At 38.8% G+C, this 26,427-nt stretch overlaps 1 protein-coding gene across 4 annotated transcripts in view; it reads left to right on the forward strand.

The window, feature by feature from the left end:
* LOC133660433 (hormone-sensitive lipase-like) overlaps nucleotides 1–26,427 on the forward strand; it is a 242,021-nt gene that overhangs the window by 13,848 nt on the left and 201,746 nt on the right. For 3 of the 4 annotated variants that reach the window (XM_062063928.1, XM_062063929.1, XM_062063927.1), the window contains exons 3-5: nucleotides 2,198–2,238; nucleotides 18,175–18,416; nucleotides 22,835–23,119. In XM_062063928.1, coding sequence (XP_061919912.1) covers nucleotides 2,198–2,238; nucleotides 18,175–18,416; nucleotides 22,835–23,119 — 568 coding nt within the window. The remainder of the gene's footprint in view (nucleotides 1–2,197; nucleotides 2,239–18,174; nucleotides 18,417–22,834; nucleotides 23,120–26,427) is intronic. The other variant, XM_062063930.1, reaches the window with a different exon arrangement.

A 26,427-nucleotide genomic window follows, 5' to 3' on the forward strand; every position in this document is an offset into this window, starting at 1 on the left:
AATTAGATGTTTTTAGAAATGTATTTGATTCCACAAATCTTGTTCATCTATATACATTATTTAGAAAATTGTTAAGTTGTCTATGTCGAATATGTCGGCCCTAAAAGTCTACCAGTCTTTCAAATTGATCAATGTTTTTAGATATGTGTAGCTGACTATTATAAAGCCTTTGAAATTTGCTGGTTGTAAATACATATATGCAAATTAAATATAATTACTGAAAAAAAACTTGGTATTAGGTGTGTGTATGTATGTGTATGTGCGTGTGTGTGTGTGTGTACGTGTGTATATATATATTTTTTTTTCGTACTGATATTTAATTTGCATATATATAATTAAAATCTCCACATTTTAAGAGCTTTATAACAGTTGTACCACAAGTGGCCTTCAGAGAAAAACTATTGCAGCAAACTGAGACTAAACAACTGAAAGGTTTTTCTCTTAAATAGTAAAAGCAGCATTAGTTTGTAAGTTGTTATAGTGATTAAGCAATCGGGAAGCCATGCAGACTTGCCACAAAAACCAATGTCAAATATTACAAAAACTGGAGTAAAAGAACAGACGGAGTGCAGTGATTTACAAACAAGGCATTGGATGCAGCTACCATAGTTGACATACTCCACACAAAAGTTGTAATTGTTGGTCCAAAGCTAATGATGATTTTGGCAAAATGAGTCAAATGCATTTTTTTGGGTCGTTCTGTATTTTCTGATGTACATTGCGCCGGCGGGAGCGTGTTAGAGAGCCCGCTGGTCACTAAACACTGCATGAATATAGCATATTTGCCCTAAAAGGATACTTTGTCGTCACAAGGAAAAAAAACCATCTTTTATTGTACGTTTATGAGCTGGAGTATTTTTACAACTATAATTAGACTTGTTATTTTGGTGTATTTAGTCAGAAAACTAATGCCAGAAGGACTCTTTTGCATGCGTTCGGCCAAAGCCGCACACGTCCTAGGTCCCTGTGTTTTAGTTATCCATACTCTCTCTATACACCGCTCTATACAGGTTACGTACATGCTTCCATCAAGTGGAAGAGTATTTAATCAATCAATCAATCAATGTTTACTTATATAGCCCTAAATCACAAGTGTCTCAAAGGGCTGCACAAGCCACAACGACATCCTCGGCTCAGATCCCACATCAGGGCAAGGAAAAACTCAACCCAATGGGACAATGAGAAACCTTGGAGGGGACCGCAGATGTCAATCAATCAATCAATCAATCAATGTTTACTTATATAGCCCTAAATCACAAGTGTCTCAAAGGGCTGCACAAGCCACAACGACATCCTCGGCTCAGATCCCACATCAGGGCAAGGAAAAACTCAACCCAATGGGACAATGAGAAACCTTGGAGGGGACCGCAGATGTCAATCAATCAATCGTTTATTTATATAGGGCAAGGAAAACTCACCCCAGTAGGACAATGATGTGGATTAGATGTGGGGACCCCCCCCGGGCACCCCTCCCCCTGGGTGACCGGTGCAATGGACGTCGAGTGGATCTAGCATAATATTGTGAGAGTCCAGTCCATAGTGTATCTAACATAATAGTGCTATAGTGTAATAATTTAATCGTTTTGCCTATCGGTGTACAACGTCTCTGACATAGATCAATGACAAGGAGTCACTGTAGGAGTCACTGTTTGTAGTAAGTAACTCCTAATTTTCGGACCAATTAAGTGAAATCAGATCATTTCCAGTGGTTAGTAATCACCGCTCTGAATGGCCATTTCAGGACTTTGGCATGTGATAGCTAAAGTGTTTTTTGTTTTGTGGAGAAGGATGACAGAATAGAGAACAGAGGGCACAATGTGAGGGAAAACAAACTGAATGTTTTTATGGCCGCTTCACCAGTCTCCCAGTGCCTCCCCCCACCCCAAGACAATGTCCTCTGCCAATTCGGTTTAATGTCAAAGGGAGTCACACTACAGCAAACGACCAATGGCGAATTAGTCAGAGACCTTTCGTCAGGGCAGCTTTTAAAAGCAGCACAGGAGACAGTTGAGAGGACGTATGAGCAAAACACATTTGGAATTTTCTGACAAATAGACTGACTCACTCACACAGGAGGACAAACTTGGAAAGCCTACCCTCTTCTTTTGTCTTTTCCCTTTGGGCCATCCCTTCCTTATCAGTCTCTTGCTCCTTCTCATTCACTCATTCTCTGTTTCTTCTTCTTCACGCTCGCAAGAGAGGATACAGACAAGGAAAGAAGCTTGAATCCGGATGCTGGTAAACAGTTTGTTTTTACACTTCTATTGTTCCTCTTTTTACTTGAGTATGCCATGCCAAACAGCTACACTTATACGACCATTAATGTTAATTTATTGGACTGTATAACACCGGTTGGCATCCATTTTTTATGAGAAGGAAACCACAGACCGTTTCAGATATGCAGTGTTATGTTCACCGCTAATGGTAGAGGCATTTAGTAGCCACAACCAACGTTAGGTTCACTTTAGAGCCCAAACAACAAAGACTACATTTTTATGCACTAAATTAGTCTGATTTCTCAAATAGTTAGTTTTTTTGTATTTTCACACCTACATGTGAAGTCCAAGTGTCCATGCACAATACGTAATGCGACTATTGATGAGCCTCCCGTATAAATGGAGGCATTTATTTCCTTTTAGTGCGGAGAAATGTACTGCTTTTCCGTTTGAGCCATGACGTCACACCAAAACAAGACATCTTTGCAGCTCCTTGGAAATCGCGAGTCAACAGCCCAGTTCTTGTTGTACTGGATGTACGCTGTAATATTGGCACAGGTTAGAAATATTACTTCTCTAAGCAGACCGCATAAAGAAATGTTCATAGATTGGGTTATGAACACAGTACTACCAAGAAGGTCTTGAAATGGCTAGAAGTGGGCCCGAAGCAAAGACTGGTGGGAGAGAGTTGTTTTGAAGGAATTTTCGGACAAAGAATGGAAAGAAAACTTTCGAATGTCGCAAAGTTCATTGAATAAGCTCTGTGGATCAATGGAAGGAGTTTTGAGTCCAAAGGAAAATACTATTTGTGCCCTGATATCGCTTCAGATGAGGGTTGCTATTGTACAAGCTTTTAACTAGATTAAGTTGTTTTCATGTGTCACCACCCATTGAGCCAAGCTGTCTGAGAAATCAGACTAATTATATGCATGGAAACATAATCACTGTCATACAAAAGCTGTATTATTTGTATACAAAGAGTTGGTTCAAACGCTTTGGTTAAATTTCTTAGCTAGACTAGAGGAGAAAACTAGCAATTATAGACCAATTATAAATACTAAATTAGTTTTTTGTTATACACACCAACGGCGGTTGCTGTGTCAGTGCGTGTGTACGTGCACACGCGTGAGTCACATATGATGCTAGAACAAGGTTAATATTAGCATACTGTATGCTTGGCTAAAACAGAAATACATCTACAACTTACCTGTTTTCTATAGTTGGAACGGGAATTACTGTAGGCTAAAATGTGAACATTTTTACTGACAAAGATAGCACATGATATATCTGTTCTTTTTCCTAGTTTGTAAGGTAAACATTAATTGAAGAGGTGTGCTGCCTCTTGTCGCACGCCAAAGTTGAATGATATTAGTAAAAGGGCTGCAGCAATGGAATATTTTAGTAGTCGAGTATTCTACCAAAAAAATGTATTTGATTGAGTAGCTGAATAAAACCTTTCTGTTTGGTGAAAGAGCAATCATAAATATATTAGACGCAATTAGACATTTCACTTCATAATGAACGACCAATTGATTTTTATTTTAAAATGACGAAAACTAAATAATATATTACAGTATGTTAATGGTGATGGTAATGAAAACTTCCTGTGCTTGAGGAGGTCTATATCTGGGCTCGTTCGCATGACAAATTCTTCGCCTTTTGTGACTGCTTGTATTTGATTACTGAATAAATGCACGTTGCAAGACACACTCCCCTGTAATGTGTTTTCTCTAGTTAAAAGTGGAATTCTTCTGTGCTGAAATGTAAACATTTTTACTGTCACAGATGACAGTAAAAACACAATATAGCTGTTCTTATTTTAGTATGTAAGGCAGTGGTTCTTAACCTGGGTTTGATCGAACCCTAGGGGTTCGTGAGTCGGCTCAGGGGTTCGGTGGAGGTCAAAACACACCCGACTCATCGTGTAAATAAAAACTTCTCCCTATCGGCGTATTACGGACACGGCAACAATTAGTTGCTTATTAACATGCAAATTAGTAACATATTGGCTCTTACTTAGTCATTATTAAGTACTTATTAATGCCTTATTTGGCATGGGCTTATTATAACCCTAACCCTCTAACCCTGGCCCTAACCCTAACCAAATAACTCTAAATTAAGTCTTTGTTACTTAGAATATGTTCCCCTAGTGTCCAAAAAAATCTAAATTAAGTCTTTGTTACTTAGAATATGTTCCCCATACTAAAGTGTTACCAAAAACATAACTTTGTCTTGAATTTGAAAAAAAAAAAAAACATTTTATTTTTCACTAAAGAAGGGTTTCGGTGAATGCGCTAAGTAACAAAGACTTAATTTGGATTTTTTTGGACACTAGGGGAACATATTCTAAGTAACAAAGACTTAATTTAGAGTTATTTGGTTAGGGTTAGGGCCAGGGTTAGAGGGTTAGGGTTATAATAAGGCCATGCCGAATAAGGCATTAATAAGTACTTAATAATGACTAGTTAAGAGCCAATATGATGCTAATTTGCATTTTAATAAGCAACTAATTAATGGTGAATATGTTCCCCATACTAAAGTGTTACCATGTTTTTTTACTGGTGCACAAAATGAACCGTGTATGAGAACATCACCTTGTTCAAACAACAAAACTAACACGGTGCATAAACTCACAACAAATGACACACCTGCAAATCAGTCTGACTTCTGCTGTTGCTGTATACATAATACGCAGATAGGGAAAAGTTTGTATTTACACGATGAGTCGGGTTTGTCTTGACCTCCGCCGAACCCCTGAGCCCGACTCACCGAACCCCTAGGGTTCGATCGAACCCAGGTTAAGAACCACTGCCCTAACCCTAACCACATAACTCTAAATTAAGTCTTTGTTACTTAGAATCTGTTCCCCTAGTGTCCAAAAAACTCTAAATTAAGTCTTTGTTACTTAGAATATGTTCCCCATACTAAAGTGTTACCAAAAACATATAAATTTGTCTTGAATTTGAAAAAAACATTTTATTTTTCACTAAGGAAGGGTTTGGTGAATGCGCATATGACACTGGTGGGGTTCGGTACCTCCAACAAGGATAAGAACCACTGATGTAAGGTAAACAATAATTGAAAAGGTGTGCTGCCTCTTTCGCGTGCTGTAGTTTAACAATAATAATAATGGATATTTTAGTAATCACTTTTTTTTTTTGTAAATTGTATTCAATTGAGTAATTGAATAAAACAGTTTTGTTTGGCTAAAGAGCAATCATAAATACATGGTAAAAACAAGACATTATTCTTAATGATTGATGTTTTGTCTTTCGTGACCGCTTGTATTTGATTACCGAATAAATGCACGATGCAAGACACGCTCCCCTCTTCCATTTCTAATGTGTACCTGTACTCGTTCAATAACATGACCAAGTCGCTAAATTGGAAGCACTGATCTCTTTTGCTACGTCTGTGTTGAAGCCGGTTTTTATGAGGTTGTGTTGTAAAAGCATCGTTATGATGCATTCCACCACACTTTCATTATAATTTGTATAATTTTCGAACCGGAAGTGGCATATACACTTTTGTGGCGGAGCAAATTAATTTTGTTTAGACACGAATATATGGGAAACACTGCATCTGCTTCCTCCTTCGTCTGTGTGGGTGACATAATAGCGTTGTACCACATTAACAGTATCAATCAATGTTTATTTATATAGCCCTAAATCACAAGTGTCTCAAAGGGCTGCACAAGCCACAACGACATCCGCGGTACAGAGCCCACATACGGGCAAGGAAAAACTCACCCCAGTGGGACGTCAATGTGAATGACTATGAGAAACCTTGGAGAGGACCGCATATGTGGGTAACACCCCCCCCCCCCCCTCTAGGGGAGACCGAAAGCAATGGATGTCGAGTGGGTCTGACATAATATTGTGAAAGTCCAGTCCACAGCGAATCCAACACATCAGCGAAAGTCCAGTCCATAGTGGGGCCAGCAGGAAACCATCTCGAGCGGAGACGGGTCAGCAGCGTAGAGATGTCCCCAACCGATGCACAGGCTAGCGGTCCACCCTGTGTACCGACTCTGGACAACCAGCACCGGACCTGTGCAACTCCCCCTCCATAAGGGAGAGGGGAGCAGAGGAGAAAAGAAAAGAAAAGAAACGGCAGATCAACTGGTCTAAAAAGGGAGTCTATTTAAAGGCTAGAGTATACAAATGGGTTTTAAGATGGGACTTAAAGGCCTACTGAAAGCCACTACTACCGACCACGCAGTCTGATAGTTTATATATCAATGATGAAATCTTAACATTATAACACATGCCAATACGGCCGGGTTAACTTATAAAGTGACATTTTAAATTTGCCGCTAAACTTCCGGTTCGAAACGCCTCTGAGGATGACGTATGCGCGTGACGTAGCCCGGCGAACACGGGTATGCCTTCCACATTGAAGTCGATACGAAAAAGCTCTGTTTTCATTTCATAATTCCACAGTATTCTGGACATCTGTGTTCGTGAATCTGTTTCAATCATGTTCATTGCATTATGGAGAAGGAAGCCAAGCAAGCAAAGAAGAAAGTTGTCGGTGCGAAATGGACGTATTTTTCGAACGTAGTCAGCCACAACAGTACACAGCCGGCGCTTCTTTGTTTACATTCCCGAAAGATGCAGTCAAGATGGAAGAACTCGGATAACAGAGACTCTAACCAGGAGGACTTTTGATTTGGATACACAGACGCCTGTAGAGAACTGGGACAACACAGACTCTTACCAGGATTACTTTGATTTGGATGACAAAGACGCAGACGTGCTACTGTGAGTATGCAGCTTTGGCTTTTTTTTGCGTATGTACGTAACTTTTTTAAAATATATAAGCTTTATGAACCTTGGGTTAGGTGAACGGTCTTTTGGGCTGAGTGATTGTGTGTGTTGATCATGTGTTTGAATTGTATTGGCGTGTTCTATGGAGCTAGGAGCTAGCAGAGGAGCTAGCATAACACGTACCGTACCTACGTGCGCGTCACGTACGTAACTTTTTAAAAATATATAAGCTTTATGAACCTTGGATTAGGTGAACGGTCTTTTGGGCTGAGTGATTGTGTGTGTTGATCATGTGTTTGAATTGTATTGGCGTGTTCTATGGAGCTAGGAGCTAGCAGAGGAGCTAGCATAACACATACCGTACCTACGTGCGCGTCACGTACGTAACTTTTTAAAAATATATAAGCTTTATGAACCTTGGGTTAGGTGAACGGTCTTTTGGGCTGAGTGATTGTGTGTGTTGATCAGGTGTTTGAATTGTATTGGCGTGTTCTATGGAGCTAGGAGCTAGCAGAGGAGCTAGGAGCTAGCATAACAAACACGCAGGTGTTATTATGCAGGATTAATTTGTGGCATATTAAATATAAGCCTGGTTGTGTTGTGGCTAATAGAGTATATATATGTCTTGTGTTTATTTACTGTTGTAGTCATTCCCAGCTGAATATCAGGTACCGTGAGTATGCAGCCTTGGCTGCTAAACATTCGATAACTTGACCGTATGTGCGCGTCACGTACGTAACTTTTTAAAAATATATAAGCTTTATGAACCTTGGGTTAAGGAAACGGTCTTTTGGGCTGAGTGATGGTGTGTGTTGATCAGGTGTTTGAATTGTATTGGCGTGTTCTATGGAGCTAGGAGCTAGCAGAGGAGCTAGGAGCTAGCATAACAAACACGCAGGTGTTTTTATGCAGGATTAATTTGTGGCATATTAAATATAAGCCTGGTTGTGTTGTGGCTAATAGAGTATATATATGTCTTGTGTTTATTTACTGTTGTAGTCATTCCCAGCTGAATATCAGGTCACCCCCGGCTCTTACAGCATCTTCCCTATCTGAATAGCTTCAACTCCCCACTAGTCCTTCACTTGCACTTTACTCATCCACAAATCTTTCATCCTCGCTCAAATTAATGGGGAAATTGTCGCTTTCTCGGTCCGAATCTCTCTCACTTCATGCGGCCATCATTGTAAACAATAGGGAACTTTGCGTATATGTTCAACTGACTACGTCACGCTACTTCCGGTAGGGGCAAGCCTTTTTTTTATCAGATACCAAAAGTTGCAATCTTTATCGTCGTTGTTCTATACTAAATCCTTTCAGCAAAAATATGGCAATATCGCGAAATGATCAAGTATGACACATAGAATAGATCTGCTATCCCCGTTTAAATAAAAAAAATTCATTTCAGTAGGCCTTTAAATGCTTCTACTGAGGTAGCATCTCTAACTTTTACCGGGAGGGCATTCCATAGTATTGGAGCCCGAACAGAAAACGCTCTATAGCCCGCAGACTTTTTTTGGGCTCTGGGAATCACTAATAAGCCGGAGTTCTTTGAAAGCAGATTTCTTGTCGGGACATATGGTACAATACAATCGGCAAGATAGGCAGGAGCTTGACCGTGTAGTATTTTATACGTAAGTAGTAAAACCTTAAAGTCGCATCTTAGGTGCACAGGAAGCCAGTGCAAGTGAGCCAGTATAGGCGTAATATGATCAAACTTTCTTGTTTTTGTCAAAAGTCTAGCAGCCGCATTTTGTACCAACTGTAATCTTTTAATGCTAGACATAGGGAGGCCCGAAAATAATACGTTACAGTAATCGAGACGAGATGTAACGAACACATGAATAATGATCTCAGCGTCGCTTGTGGAGAAAATGGAACGAATTTTAGCGATATTACGGAGATGAAAGAAGGCCGTTCTAGTAACACTCTTAATGTGTGACTCAAACGAGAGAGTTGGGTCGAAGATAATACCCAGATTCTTTACCGAGTCGCCTTGTTTAATTGTTTGGTTGTCAAATGTTAAGGTGGTATTATTAAATAGATGTCGTGTTGAGCAGGACCGATAATCAGCATTTCCGTTTTCTTAGCGTAGAGTTGCAAAAAGTTAGTGGACATCCATTGTTTAATTTCATTAAGACACGCCTCCAGCTGACTACAATCCGGTGTGTTGGTCAGCTTTAGGGGCATGTAGAGTTGAGTGTCATCAGCATAACAGTGAAAGCTAACACCGTATTTGCGCGTGATGTCACCTAGCGGCAGCATGTAAATACTAAAGAGTGCAGGGCCGAGAACCGAACCCTGGGGAACTCCGCACGTTACCTTAACATAGTCCGAGGTCACATTGTTATGGGAGACACACTGCATCCTGTCAGTAAGATAAGAGTTAAACCAAGACAAGGCTAAGTCTGACATCCCAATACGTGTTTTGATACGCTCTAATAAAATATTATGATCAACAGTATCGAAAGCGGCGCTAAGATCAAGAAGCAGCAACATAGATGACTCATCAAAATCCATCGTTAGCAATAGATCATTAGTCATTTTTGCGAGGGCTGTCTCCGTAGAGTGATTTGCCCTGAAACCGGATTGAAAAGGTTCACAGAGATTGTTAGATGCTAAGTGTTCATTTAGCTCCTGTGCAACAATTTTTTTCGAGGATTTTCGAGATAAACGGAAGGTGGGACACCGGCCGGTAGTTTACCAAGAGATCAGGATCGAGGTTAGGTCTTTTGAGTAGAGGATGAATAACCGCTTTTTTGAATGCTAGTGGAACAGTGCCAGAGGAAAGTGATAAGTTTATAATATTTAACACTGATGAACCTAATAATACAAAAAGCTCCTTGATAAGTTTCCCAGGAATTGGGTCAAGTAAACATGTTGTTTGTTTTGTCCCATTTACACATCTTAACAATTCCTCTAATGTTATTTCATCAACGAGAGAGAAACTATTTTGGAGGGCAGTGTCCGTCGTATATACAGTCGTATCTGTGTTAATAGAACCCAGTTGTGGCTGGGATGCGTTGTCTTTAATCTCTTTTCTAATGAGTTCAATTTTCTTATTAAAGAAATTCATAAAGTCATCTGCCGAGTGGGTGGAGCTACTGGGAGGAGTCCCTTGTTGGGTTAGCGATGCTACTGTACTAAACAAAAATTTAGGATCATTTTTGTTGAGGTGGATGAGATTTGAGTAATATTTAGCTTTAGCTGAGGTAAGCATGCGTTTATAAGTTATTAAACTATCATTCCATGCTTGATGGAAAACCTCAAGTTTAGTCGCGCGCCATTTGCGTTCCAGCTTTCTACATGATAATTTATGGTAGTAGTCATGCTTTTAGCTTTTACCAATAATTGAACAATTCTTTAAGGCGGGGAAAATTACTTGATCATTTTTTGTTATCAAATTACTGGAATTACTCAAGGAATCGTTTCACTCCTAAATAATAATATGCCACTTTTTACAGTTTGGGGCCTCAGATAGTTTAATAGTGGACATATACATGCCAGGCTCTGTTTGATTGTTGAAAGGAGTCAGACTTTCTTATTGCTAAAGTTCATGTGACAGCACCACACTGGATCAAGTCAAATACAACATCTATGCAAGCAGTAATTAATATATTTAAATAAATCGTAATGAAACTCAATGTAATAGAGTAAAAGTAGCTTTATTGCTTCACACAAATACTCAAAAGTAAAACGTATGTTGCATTAAAGCTACTCTGAAGAGTACAATTTATTCTAAAAACTTATTCAAGTAAATGTAGCACATTACTACCCACTACTTACCTACAACCCCTCCAATGAGTATTCCCAACTAAAAGCAAATTGAAGATGCACACTAAATAAGGCAAAGTTTGTGGGAAGTCATGGGATAGGTGTAAATGTCAGCGTATGCGTATTCCCGCCGCAGTAAGTCAAGCCCCATCTGCTCCATTAAGCATTGCAGGATTACTATTAGAATGACAGACTTAAGTGTGTGTTTCTGAGACAAATCAACCAAAGCAAATAACGGCTTGCTCATGTCTCGTACCCTGCGGCCAGTGGGGTCCCGAATGCCTCCGACTACAATCGGAACATTCACCGTGGGCTGGACGTCATCCTCATAAATACACAGACAACTTTCTGTTGATTATGGATATTAATAACCGTTAAGCGGATTATGAGGCATGTTAATAATCTAATTAAACATAGTTAATTAATTAATGGTTTCCATGAGATAAGTAGTGTATTTAAATTTTTGTGTGCCATCTGATATACTCGTTATGAGTTAGGGTAACAAAAAGCTAAAACCGGTCCTGGACAGCTCGTCGTGTCATAATTAGGGATCAAAGCGATGCTATGTGGCATATAGACAAAAAAACTATTGTGAAACACTCCCAGCTGTATGCGTTTTATCCACTTGCATATCCCTTGGGACTCTAATGATTAATGTTTGTTTGGATGTTTCTGTCCAAGAATAACTTGGTTGTTCCAGCTCAACCTCTGACCTCCTTTTTGCACTGTTCTACTCTGCTTAGACTAAATCTTTCCACAGTTGTACAAGGAGTGGCATTAAACGTCTACGTTGACAAATGTATGGTGGTGGGATATGACAACATATGTGACATTGTTGTTTATTGAGTTTTTGACATATACATCCGCCAGAAACACAGTGCAACACACATTAAATCCCCCTCCCCCAAAAAACAAAACAAAACAAATATCAGTCAAATAATTACAGGCAAATATTGACATGAAGCCACAGACAACTGCATTCCTGAATGGCTCCTACGCGGTGCAGCAATACACAAAAGCAAACAAAAGGCTCATCGGTTATCTACATTTCAATTACTTTTCAATCGGGCTTAAATTGGAGATCAGTCTCTTTGACATATTTTAGGAAAGCACGCCATTTATTTTTTAAATTTCACTGAACAGTCTTTCAATGTCCGCCCTATTTTCTCCAATTTTAGGAAATAAAGAATATCTCTAATCCAGCGGGTGTGGCAGGCAGGCGCTGCATCCTTTCAATTTTTAGCACAATGACTCTTGTAGCCAACAAAGTAGTAAATGCACAGAGATAGGATAGGCAGAGCCAAAACATGTATAAAGTTAGATCGAGACTGTTGACCCCGATCACGTAATACCGATATTCCGTCATACGTCTTAGCTCTGTCCAGCTCTCCTCGAATAGGGTCACTTCTAAATCACCCTCCCAAAGTGACTTAATTGAATTCAGAGACTTGGAGCGTAAATGAAAAATTTGATTGTAAATCTGTGTATTGGATCCTTTTAAAGTCGGAAGTGGTGTCTTAAAAACAAATGTAAAACTGGGTTATTCGGCAAGTTTGGGAACTTGGGGAAAGTATTACGAACAAAACTGCAGATCTGTAGATATCTAAAAAAAACATTTATTACAATTGTGCTGAAAAGAAGCAAACGTGTTGTCAATGTATACATCTTTAATGTTGTTGGTACACAGACTTGACCAACCTTAAAAAGGCACTATTGACAAGAGAGGGAGGGAAGGCATGGTTAGCTGTGATGGGGGAAAGACTAGAAATAGTCTGTAGACCAAAATAGGGCTTTAACTGGGGGGGGAGTGGTATGCACTGGAACAAATAAGAAAAGCGCAGAAGTATATTAATTTTAATAGGGTTGACACGAGCCACTGTAGATAAGTTAAGTAAGGATCAGCAATCAATGTCGCCCTGGATTCTGGACAGCAGTGGAACAAAGTTGGCTTTATATAGTTCTGCAAACGTACAGAATGTGTGACCTGGACGCCCAAGTATGTGAAACTTTGCAAGGCAATTTTAAAGGGAAAATTGTGCAGAGGATATTTCTTCGAAGCAGAATTTATCGGAAATATTTCACTTTTACCCAAGTTTAGTTTGGAACCAGACAAATGTCCAAAAGCTTGAAGGGTACTCAAGGCCCGTAAAGAGCGGATTAGTACAACGCGCTATTGAAGGAGGCTCAATGGCAAAAAGTAATGGACTCAGAGGACAACTTTGCCTTGTAGAGCAATGGAGGCGAAAATATTTGGATTTAATTGGAATTGTCCTAAACAAGGCCTCAGAAGTTGAATAAAGGAGCTTAAATCCATGAAATAAAACTGTTACCAAAGCTGAATCTCCCCAGGACATAAAATAGATAATTCCACTCCACTCGGTCAATTGCCTTTTTAGCATCCATAGATATCACTGCTTCTTCAATGTTAAAAGCAGGTACACTGTACGATATTTTGAAAGGACGTCGAAGATTTGAAAAGGAATGCCTCTTCCAAATGAACCCAGTTTGATCCGCAATAACAATAGAAGGAAGAATAGTGTCCGGACGTAAAGCAAGCAATTTGGATAACAATTTGAAGTCCACATTTAACAGACTAATAGGACAATACAAGGTGCGTGATGAGGGATCCTATCCTTTTTTTCTAGAGGAGAGAAATTGAAGCTTGGTTATGTGTTTGCGGAAGGTGGTTGGATTTAAATGGTTCATTGTGCATGTCCAATGATATGAGGACTAGCTTATACTAAAATGTTTTTTTTTTTAATTCGGGAGGATGATCATCTGGTCCTTGGGATTTACCGTTTTGTATTGATGACGCTGGAATATTTCATTCCGCAACAGTAACTGGTCTCTCTAATTCTACTGCAGCAGACTGATCAACCGAGGGTATGTAAGGGGATGTCTCGATTGGCAAAAAAGTTATGAAGCTCAGGAGTAGAACATTAAGCAGATGAGTAGAGAAGTTCTTAAATACATTATTAATCTCAAGAACATCAGTGTTTATACCTGAATCAGTTTGAATCTGCGGAATATAATGGGATACTGATATCTAGTGTAGTTGATGGGTTAGTAGTCTATCTTTATCGCCATGTTCAAAGAATTGGGATCTTTAACAGAACATTTGTTTAGTACCATGGTCTGTCGTAAGAACATCAAGCTCCGCCTGTAGAAAGAGCCTTTCCTTATAAACGTTTGGATTCAAGGAGATATTATATATATATTCTTCCTGATTTTTTTTCTCATTTGTCTGTGTTGGCCCTGTGATGAGGTGGCGACTTGTCCAGGGTGTACCCCGCCTTCCGCCTGAATGCAGCTGAGATAGGCTCTAGCAACCCCGAGGGGAATAAGCGGTGGAAATGGATGGATGGATGGAATTTGTATAAGAGATTATCTCCCCCCAATGTATGGTTTATGCAATTCCCAGAGTACAGAGGCCGACAACCCGGGGGTCTTGTTCAAGAGTACAAAGAAGTATATTTGACGCGAGACAAAATCCACAAAGTCCTAATTTAAAAGTAATCGTGTGTTAAGACACCACCGTGCATATGTAGTTAAGTTTCTAAACAGTACATCCATTGAAATTGGAGCATGATCAGAGATAACAATTGTGTCATATTTGCATATACTGTAGGTATAGATGAAAGTAGTTTTTTATCAACTAAAAGTAATCAATACTGGTGAAAATGTGATGGACGAGAGAAGATTGAATATTGCCTTTTAGGAGGATTCAAAAAGCTCCAGACATCTGAGAATGTAAATTTCTCTATTGAAGACTGTTACTTTGGCAGACATTGATGGAGGATAAGTTTTGGGTGATGAGCGGTTAAGCTGGGGATCAAGCAAACAGTTCAAGTCTCTACCTAAATATAAATAGTACAGCGACAAATCGGGGAGATTCAGAAAAAGACGTTTGAAGAAGGTGTTATTGTCATAGTTGGGAGCATAAACATTTTCGAGAGCTACTGGAGTGTTGGAAAATGGCAATAAACCTCCCACTGGGATCAGTAATATTGTTTGAGTGTACAAAAGGAATAGATTAATGTAGCAGAATAGCAGCACGCTTCGATTTACCTGAAAATGAAAAATGTGTCCTACCCATCCGTTTCCTCATTTTTAAGTGATCAGCAGGTTTAAGATGAGTCTCCTGCAGAAAGATGACATTGGTGCTCAAATTACAAAGATGGTGTAGTAACCTGCTTCGCTTTTTAGGGTTGTTAAATGCCTACTAAAAGCCACTACTACCGACCACGCAGTCTGATAGTTTATGTATCAATGATGAAATCTTAACATTGCAACACATGCCAATACGGCCGGGTTAACTTATAAAGTGCAATTTTAAATTTCCCGCTAAACTTCCGGTTGGAAACGTCTTTGGATGATGCGTATGCGCGTGACGTCACGACGGTGACGGAAGTATTCATACCCATTGAATCCAATACAAAAAGCTCTGTTTTCATCTCAAAATTCCACAGTATTCTAGACATCTGTGTTGGTGAATCTTTTGCAATTTGTTTAATGAACAATGGAGATTGCAAAGAAGAAAGCTGTAGGTGGGATCGGTGTATTAGCGGCTGGCTGTAGCAACACAACAAGGACTACTTACTTGGATAGCAGACGCGCTAGCCGCCAACGCATCTGTGATCGGGTGAAGTCCTTCGTCGCGCCGTCGATTGCTGGAACGCAGGTGAGCACGGGTGTTGATGAGCAGATGAGGGCTGGCTGGCGTAGGTGGAGCGCTAATGTTTTTATCATAGCTCTGTGAGGTCCGGCGTCATTAGCAACAGCATTGTTAAGCTTTGCCAGGCTGAGAATTATTAACCGTGTAGTTACATGTCCATGGTTTAATAGTATTGTTGATCTTCTGTCTATCCTTCCAGTCAGAGATTTATTTATTTTGTTTCTATCTGCATTGGAGCCAGATGCTATCACGTTAGCTCAGTAGCTAAAGAGCTTCGCTGATGTATTGTCGTGGAGATAAAAGTCACTGTGAATGTCCATTTCGCGTTCTCGACTCTCATTTTCAAGAGGATATAGTATCCGAGGTGGTTTAAAATACAAATCCGTAATCCACAATAGAAAAAGGAGAGAGTGTGGAATCCAATGAGCCAGCTTGTACCTAAGTTACGGTCAGAGCGAAAAAAGATACACCCTGCACTGCCTCTCGTTCTTCACTCTAACGTTCCTCATCCACGAATCTTTCATCCTCGCTCAAATTAATGGGGTAGTCGCGCTTTCTCGGTCCGAATCTCTCGCTCCATTGTAAACAACGGGTAATTGTGAGGAATCCTACCTCCTGTGACGTCACGCTACTTCCGGTATAGGCAAGGCTTTTTTTAAATCAGCGACCAAAAGTTGTGAACTTTATCGTCGTTGTTCTATACTAAATCTTTTCAGCAAAAATATGGCAATATCGTGAAATGATCATGTATGACACATAGAATGGATCTGCTATCCCCGTTTAAATAAAAAAAATTCATTTCAGTAGGCCTTTAAGCCCTTTACAGTTAAAACTAATAAACCTAATACCACACCCACCGGATGTTGCTGGTTGGGTCATAGCAAAATGTAAGCATCAAATGTACAGCACACAAAAATGCAAATCTGTAGCAGAACTAAAACAAATAATAAACTTGTCCGATGCAAGGAAAAGAATAACATACAAGTAACCCCAACCCTAAAACTCTTGCAGACGTATCAGGCCTGTTATTCTTTTAAGTATGGAAAGGAATTCATGTTATGAAGTAATTCTGATTTAAATATTATTGGACAGAATTACTATTATTTTAAAGTATTCCATTTTTATTTTTTTTATTTTTATTTATTTTTATTTTTATTTATGCAGTCCTGCACTTTATTTCCAACCTGTTGTTTTCATATAACCAAATAGGGAACGGACGAGGTTTGAAAAGAAGAGGTGTGCACGATTTAGGACTACGGTCCGTTTTAATGTGTGCACCACATTTCGATTTGGGTAAACGCCCTGAAGCAGGGGCCTCAAATTTGCGGCCCACGTGCCCGGATTTTGTGGCCCTCTACTTAACTTCATAGTGTAGTGCAATTGCGGCCTACGTACCGTGTGCTGCAATCTTGAATCCTACTAGAAAGAAAACCATCTACAATAACGGCGCAAAAACAAAAAATGACAGCACAACAAACATATTGGGCAACACAAACTGCAACTTCCTATAAGCAAGTGGATGTGTCTCTGACCCTGTCCTTGTCAAAATATAAAATTTTTACATTCATAATGATTTAAGGGCTACCATAGCTTAGAGTGAGTATAGCTGTTGGTAGAAGTAGTTAACAAATTCAGCCACATCGTTAAAACATGAAGTGACACTCTGTGCGGCCCAGCTGCAGCCTGACTCTACCGCCAGTTAAATTGAGTTTGAGACCCCTACCCTAAAGTTACAATGGTGGTTTTGTTGAGTGCATTTAGCTGTGTGGAAAATTACCAGTTCCATTCTGTGAAGCAAATGTCAGAAAACATTAGCACAAGAAACACAGTTTGTATGCTTGTTTTGACAAATGTTCACGCCTTTCTGTGCATGGGTTAAGGCAGGCCTGGGCAATTATTTTGACTCGGTTGCAAAATTTAGATTAAAAAAAATGTGTCTGGGGACCGTATATCTGTTTTTAGGAACACTAATACAAAACCTCACAATAATGTCTGATTGAATGCTAAAACGTTACGACAGACCGCCTGAAAAACCGGAATGGAATTGTACATTTTCTTTACTGAATGAGACACCTAGAATGTACATGAAAATAAAGAATGTGGGATTTACAATATTAACTAACGATAAAACACTGAATATTGACAACATATGAGCGTCACACCCCTCTCGATCGACATATTTTACAATCAAGCGAAATGCAAGATAATGCAACAAACACAGCGAAATATGAACGCGAAGGGTAAAAAAAAAACCCACCTACAATCCGATACATCTGATATATCACTAAGCTTTAGAACTTTGTTGTAAAACTCTTTCCGCGTCTGTCCCTGAAACCCGTGTTTCAGGCTGGCCGCTCTGGAAACACTCTGTGGAAACGCTCCCCACCCACACTGCTTGGTGCCTCGTCTGAGCTGCTGTGACTTAGATTACCATAGTAACTAATTAGATTACCATAGTAACTAGTGTATCATGCAAAAGCGCAGATTCCAACCATTGAAATACTTTGTATAGTTCAAGACTTAAGGTCATTTAAAGACATCACTGCACATCATAATGGCAGCTACAGTTTCCATCTTAAAGATCAAAAAACATTATTTGGGAATGTTAGGCGGGCCAGATTGAAAAGCTTAACGGGCCTTCATTTGCCCAGGTCTGGGTTAAGGACTTGCAAAAACACTTAAAGAGAAAGCATTCTCCCAGTTCAACTTTTCCTTTCCCTTATTGTCTCGACCCCTCCAGTGATGGACACCAGAGCGGTTTTTGTGGCCCTCTACAATGTCTGCGAGGAGAATGCCTCCTTCTTCTCGGGAGGGGCCAAAGGGCCGCAGAGCGACGCTGCCCAGCGTCTGGTGGACACCATGAAGCTGATCGAGGAACACGCTCGCAGTCTGGAGCCTGTCATCTCTGGCTTCGCCGCTGTCTACCACCATTTTGACTTTGACCCGCACATCCCAGCCAACGGGTATCGCTCACTAGTCAAGGTAAGCTAGCAGGATGCATTTGACTGTCTAAGCTGTCCACATTACTGCAACACACTGACAAATCGCTCTCCGGCCCCTCATTTGGCTTGATATGACTTTGTTTCAAGGTCGGCCCATTTGTTCCACAGATTGATTTTGTGTTCCAAATCAGGTTAGATAAATTCCAGCAGCACCACTGTATTTTATCTCCCACAGTTATTGATGAAACATCCAGACCCTCACAGACTGCAGCCTACCACAACTGAACGAGCCTAGCAGAGCAGCAAATGAATTCTCCTGCAATTCATATTATTTACAAAATACTCTTGCTTAATCTGCAATGTAGGGTTGGACGATAAAACGACATCGATATATATCACAATAGACGTAATCAATATCAATAAAAAATGCAATTGATAAAACATTTGATATATATATATCAGTGTTTCCCACACATTCATTTATTTGTGGCGGCCCGCCACGAAAGAATTACGTCCGCCACAAATTTTTAAAAAAATGTATTTTTTATTTTTTTTGGTCCTCTCCAGCTTCTCTTTACAAAAGAGAAGTGTAGGATACTTCTCTTGTTGCCTTATTTGTATTTGACTTTATTAAATGTATTTATATTAAAAACACAACATGTGTATATAACAAAGGGTGAAAAGTCTGCAGGCAGTAGGAAACACATGGTTAAGTGTAGGGAGTAAAACTGATGGCAGTCTAAAGTTCAAGATTTTTGGAGCTCTTTGTTCAGTGGATCAGATGTTTGATGAAGCTCTGTGTCTATCTACCACCACTACTGTTTTCCTTTTATTTGTTACTGACTGTGGCAGGACACCTCTGCCTCTGTTTCACTTTATGTTGCTGGTAAATAATATGGTTGTAGTAGTAGGCTAAAGTTAAATTATTTAGTATGCACTAATTAAAGGGGCAGAGCTTTATAAAACATTATAGCTTTTATGTTTTATAAGATATATTTGTAAGAACCACAATTAATAAATATATTTCAGTGAATAACTTATTGTTCAAATCTGTATATAAATATGTACATAAAGTGTTGTAATTATATTGTAAAATGGATGGATGGATGGACGTTTAAAACAAAACTGTTATTATTAATTAGTAAGTATACATTTTTTGAGCCTTTTTAGAGACAATCATATCATTGTAGTAAATTATGCAAATTACTTGATGATGTCATGGTGACCACGCCCATAGCCACGCCCCCACCGCCACAGGTATCTTGGCAGTTTATGGGAAACACTGTATGTGTATATATATATATATATATATATATATATATATATATATATATATATATATATATATATATATTGTATATACACTATATTGCCAAAAGTATTTGGCCACCCATCCAAATGATGAGAATCAGGTGACCTAATCACTTGGCCCGGTGTATAAAATCAAGCACTTAGGCATGGAGACTGTTTCTACAAACATTTGTGAAAGAATGGGCCGCTCTCAGTGATTTCCAGTGTGGAACTGTCATAGGATGCCACATGTGCAACAAATCCAGTCGTGAAATTTCCTCACTCCTAAATATTCCAAAGTCAACTTTATTATAAGAAAAGTGAAAAGTTTGGGAACCTCAGCCACGAAGTGGTAGGCCACGTAAACTGACAGAGAGGGGTCAGCGGATGCTGAAGTGCATAGTGCAAATACTTTCTGCACAGTCAGTTGCTACAGAGCTCCAAACTTCATGTGACCTTCCAATTAGCCCACGCACAGTACGCAGAGAGCTTCATGAAATGGGTTTTCGTGGCCGAGCAGCTGCATATAAGCCATACATCACCAGTGGTGTAAAGCACGTAGCCACTGGACTCTAGAGCAGTGGAGACGCCTTCTCTGGAGGGATGAATCACGCTTTTCCATCTGGCAATCTGATGGACCAGTCTGAGTTTGGAGGTTGCCAGGAGAAAGCTACATGTCGGAAGCATTGTGCCGAGTGTGAAATTTGGTGGAGGAGGAATTATGGTGTAGGGTTGGTTTTTCAGGAGTTGGGCTTGGCCCCTTAGTTCCAGTGAAAGGAACTTTGAATGCTCCAGGATACCATTTGGACAATTCCATGGGATGGCACTTCAAGTTCATATGTGAGTAAAGGCAGGTGGCCAAATACTTTTGGCAATATAGTGTGTATATATATATATGCCAATCAGGGAACAGTATAAACTATAATGTTTGGTTGCGCCATCTCAGCATGAAGTGAGAAGAGAAACTAAACATAAGTGCTGCAGAAAGCGAATAACTTGTCAGTTAAACAGGAAAAGTCACCCCGAGATAGGGCTAGGCGATTCGGACCAAAACTGATAACCCGGTGTTTTTAAGCCGAATGAAGATAAACGATATATATCGGTATCCTAAACAAAACGTCCAAAATGCTTAAGGTTGCCTAAGTGTTTTATGGCTAGATAACCAGTGTTGAGAGTGCTCAACGTGTGTTGAGCACCGGTATTAATTATAATACAGCCCGACCTCTAGAGTATGGCAGTTTTATGGATTTTTTAAAAAATGGACCGTTGTCAGACGAAAGCGCTCGTAATCAGCTCACCCTTTATTTAGCAAAGGCTGCACTAAACTTGCAGAAAGTAGTTGTCAGGTTTTTTTGTTTAACTTTTCACATTTTGCACTATTTTGTTACACTTAATTAAGCCATTTCTCACATATTCCTTATTTTTGCACTTTAATTTTAAGAGGTTATTGTTAAGTGTTGAATGTGATTTTGGAATTGTGTTTACATGTTTTCCATGGTCGTGTTGACATTTCCTTTCCTTTCTGCCTTGATAGCTGAGAGGATTATAATCAGAGGAATGTTACATTTTGAATAAAAATGTTAACAGTTAATATATTTTATACATTATGTATTATATTTGTATGTGTGTGTGTGTATATATATATATATATATATATATATATATATATATATATATATATATATATATATATATATATATGTGTCTATATATATATATATATATATATATATATATATATATATATATATATATATATATATATATATATATATATATATTCACATATACATATATATATATATATATATATACACATATATATGTATATATATATATATATATATATGTATATGTGAATATATATATATATATATATATATATATATATGTATATGTATGTATATGTGTATATATATATATATATATATATATATATATATATATATATATATATATATATATATATATATATATATATATATATTATTTAAAAAAAAAAAAATTTTCAATAGGTCATAAAAAGTATCAGTAATTATCGTTATTTACCGATACAATCAATCAGTCAAATTTCAATCAATCAAAGTTTATTTATATAGCCCTTAATCACATCCTCGGCTCAGATCCCACATCAGGGCAAGAAAAAACTCAACCCAATGAAAAATTAGAAACCTTGGAAGACACTGCAGATGTGGGGAGCCCCCACTTGGGTGACCGGTGCAATGGATGCCGATGGGATACGGTTAATATACTTATTGTATTATTGTTGTATTATATTGTGATACAGTTTTTCAGCCATATCACCCAGCCCTACTGCAACCCATCACCACCTGAACCTCAACCTTACACTTGACCCATGTCATGGCTAAAACCTTAATGTACCTAAAAGTATATGTGTTAAGAATAAAAACTCCTTGACCTTGTTCCCTGTGCCATCAAACTGTATATAAAAATAGGAAATCAAGCCTCGACATCCACTAATCATTCTTGCCCAGTGCATAACTGTCAACACTTGAAATTGTCCTGGGAAACATTCATATTTTACCATTCACACTCATTTTATTTCCTTCATGACAAACAAAATCCTGTTCAGTACTGCCGGAGTCACACAGCTTCCAATCCGCTTGGGAAACATTGGCGTAAAACCTCCTGCAGCCCGTAAAGTCAGGCTTTTAAAATAAAAGCACAGCAATAAAATAACACTGTCGCACCACAGTAGGCAGTCGGGTCTTTTTACCAGAAAATCCCCGCATCGCTGTTTGTGTGTGTACGTGTGTCCCAGGAATTTCCACTTATTTTCAAAAGTATATTTAGTTTTTGTATTTTTTAATCTTATTTTTACTGCTGGTGTTTTTCTAATAATTGTATTCGACTTTCCATTTTTACGCTGTGTGACTTGTTGCTATTAATACTGTCCTGCATATGTGTTGCTGCCACTGGAACCTTAATTTCCCTGAATGCACATTCCCAAGGGAAGGTCTATTTTATCTAATCTACTCTAAGAATACTTCTCAAACCATTACTGTCATAGTTTTGGAAGTATGTCGGCTTCTGGACAAATATGAAACAAGAATATAAACAAGCGCCACATGTAGGAACCAGTTTTTATGGTCTGATTAAACAACAGAAATAATATGAATCCACTTTATTATGCTTAACTTTTCCCAGGTGGTGCGTTGCTGCCTTCTTCACATCATCCACAAGGGGCGCTACATCACAGCCAACCGCCGCAGCATTTTCTTCCGCGTCGCCCACAACGCCGGAGAGATGGAGGCCTACTGCAGCGCCCTGTGCCAGCTGCGGGCGTTGCTCTACCTGGCCCAGCGGCTGCTGCACGACAACAGCCACGGCGACCTCTTCTTCCAGGACGAGAGCGGCCTCAGCGAGAGCTTCGTGCGGGAGTACAGCTCCATGCACAAGGGCTGCTTCTATGGCCGCTGTCTGGGATTTCAGGTGGGAACTGAAGTGCGAGTTATCCCCAAAGCAGCAATAGGGAACACGCTGCGTAGGTCTGACCACAAGGCGTCAAGTTAGAGGTAAACCAAAAAACATGGATGACGATTGCGAGACGTGTTTGTGTCACAACAACTTTGCCATCCATCATTTTTTGTTTCCTCAATAACATCATTTACAGAGACTATAACAGTTCATGTAATCATGTATTCCATTGCATGTTCTGTAGTCTTAGAGCGCACCTGCACTATTTTTATTTGCCCCTTGGAGATTAAGCATGCCAAACTAAATATATTGAGAATCTGATTGTTCCTTCCACCAGTTATTAATGATAAAAGTTAAACCGCATAACAAAAATAACCAGAAATATTCAAAAATAATCCACAAAGTCAAAGCACACAGGCAGTACATTTGCTCACACATCAGGACATAGTCTGGAATTACTTGATTTCTAGTCACCTCAATGCAATAAAGTACAGTACTGGGGTGTCCTTATGTTGTAGTTAGGGGTGTCAAGTTATCCTGATAATTTCGATTAATTAATTACAGTCATACATAGTGCGTCATGTTTTTGAATCTTGTTCTCATTTTTAGTCGCTAATTTTAGTCTGCGATTTGACTATTCACATGTTGTGCCCCCCCGCCCCCCCCCCCCCAAAAAAAAACGACAGAAAAAAAAATGGAATCAAAAGGAATTGTGGAATGGCAGAAAGTTTAAATGTGCAAACATATAACTCATAACTTAGAATTAGACTTATACAAACTTTATTGATCCACAAGAGAAATTGTTACACACAGTCGTCGGCGATCACTCGAAACGAGTATGATTGTCCTCCTGTTGGTGGGATTGCCTTCAGGAGAACGCCTGTGCGTGGAATCTTTTAAAGTGGGGAGACTGGTGCACAGACAGCCCCCACACTGTCCTTGGCAAAGAGAAGGCCAGGGCCCAATGGCATGGAGACCAAGACAATTGGGGGCCCATCTTTGCTGCAGCCTTCTTCCGCCTTTGTGACCGTTGTGGATAGAGATGTCCGATAATATCGGTCTGCCGATATTATCGGCCGATAAATGCGTTAAAATGTAATATCGGAAATTATCGGTATCGTTTTTTTTATTATCAGTATCGTTTTTTTTTTCAAATTTATTTAATTTTTTTTTTTAATAAATCCACATAAAAAACACAAGATACACTTACAATTAGTGCACCAACCCAAAAAACCTCCTTCCCCCATTTACACTCATTCACACTCATTCACACAAAAGGGTTGTTTCTTTCTGTTATTAATATTCTGGTTCCTACATTATATATCAATATATATCAATACAGTCTGCAAGGTATACAGTCCGTAAGCACACATGATTGTGCGTGCTGCTGGTCCACTAATAGTACTAACCTTTAACAGTTAATTTTACTCATTTTCATTAATTACTAGTTTTTATGTAACTGTTTTTATATTGTTTTACTTTCTTTTTTATTCGTGGGGCAGTATAGCTCGGTTGGTAGAGTGGCCGTGCCAGCAACTTGAGGGTTGCAGGTTCGATCCCCGCTTCCGCCATCCTAGTCACTGCTGTTGTGTCCTTGGGCAAGACACTTTACCCACCTGCTCCCAGTGCCACCCACTCTGGTTTAAATGTAACTTAGATATTGGGTTTCACTATGTAAAGCGCTTTGAGTCACTAGAGAAAAGCGCTATATAAATATAATTCACTTCAAGAAAATGTTTTTAATTTATTTATCTTATTTTATTTGATTCATTTTTTTAAAAAGTACCTTATCTTCACCATACCTGGTTGTCCAAATTAGGCATAATAATGTGTTAATTCCACGACTGTATATATCGGTTGATATCGGTATCGGTTGATATCGGTATCGGTAATTAAAGAGTTGGACAATATCGGCATATCGGATATCGGCAAAAAGCCATTATCGGACATCCCTAGTTGTGGAGCTTCTATGCAACCATCATCCGCTCACTCCACCATTGAGGTCTTCCACACAGTAGCTCAGTTACAAAGGATGGAAAGGATAATGCAGGTATAGAGTAGACAAAAATGTACTATAGTAGCAATACAAAATATAACATTATTGTAATATTTACATATTATATATACAGTATATAATATATACTGATATATTATTACATTATATTATATTTGTATATAGCATATAACAAATCCAATTACCATGTACAATATTACAGTATATGTAACAGCTGTAGCAAAAATAAGGGCAGCATAAAATAGAGAGTAAATATACATTATATACAAAGAGAGGTAGCTAACATAGAAGCGGTCAGGTAAAGAGTAGTGTTTAAATACATGTATCCGTTGAAAATGTTGAAGTAGTCAAGCCACAGATTTGTTAGCATTGTTGTAATTAGCGCCTACGTTTTTGTGATTTATTACTGACTGTCATACTTATTGTATGTTAACGTCACCCTTGTGTGGCAGAAAACATTTAATTACTTTCCAAAGCTACGTTGTGTTCTTATATAATTCAATCTTTTTATCTGCCACCAAAATGTCATACATTTAATTGTAAACACCTCAAATTGAGTGCTTTTGTCCGCAATTTAAGATTAGATTAAAAAATAAAATTAGATTAAATAATTACAGATCATAATTAATTAATCTAAAAAATATTTAACGTCCTGATTAAGGATGTATACCAAATACCAGCATATTTTTGCGACCGTTTTCTAATTGGGTTTAGCCAGGAAGACCATTAAGATTCTGTGGTATTTTTTAATGAAGCTGAGCCTCGTAATTATGACACGCTGTAACATTCCGTTCAAGTGCTGCTACTATACATATAAAAAGACAGATCGGCCTGGAATAATCACAAATATTTTTATAAGAAACACCACACAAAAGTTTGTAACACAACAATATTTCCTCCTCAAAAGTCGCTTATAGTCACACGCACAGAGTTAGTGTCAGTTTTAAGTGAACATGCTTTACTCATGCCCGCCGCTACCACGTTTCATCAACTTCCTCTAAGTCTAAGTGATCCAGTAATTCACAGGCCAATATTAATTAGTCAAAAAAGTGAAAAATTGTAATAATCACTGGGTCTTTTAATTTATATAGTACACACTATTCAGACACAAGCAGTACATCGGTAGTTGTCAACACCGCGGTTCATCCCTCTAATACGTCCGTGTGCAACGAACACAAATAAATATTCCTGTTGTTTCAAAACGCACACCCATCTAACATGCAATTGATTGTATTGATTTAGATTATATATTTGATATATCATATATGATGCTATCCATAAATATTTTTTTTTCCATCTGAGTGTAATT

This window comes from Entelurus aequoreus, linkage group LG11 (assembly GCF_033978785.1).
Source record: "Entelurus aequoreus isolate RoL-2023_Sb linkage group LG11, RoL_Eaeq_v1.1, whole genome shotgun sequence".
Classification (NCBI taxonomy): Eukaryota; Metazoa; Chordata; class Actinopteri; order Syngnathiformes; family Syngnathidae; genus Entelurus; species Entelurus aequoreus.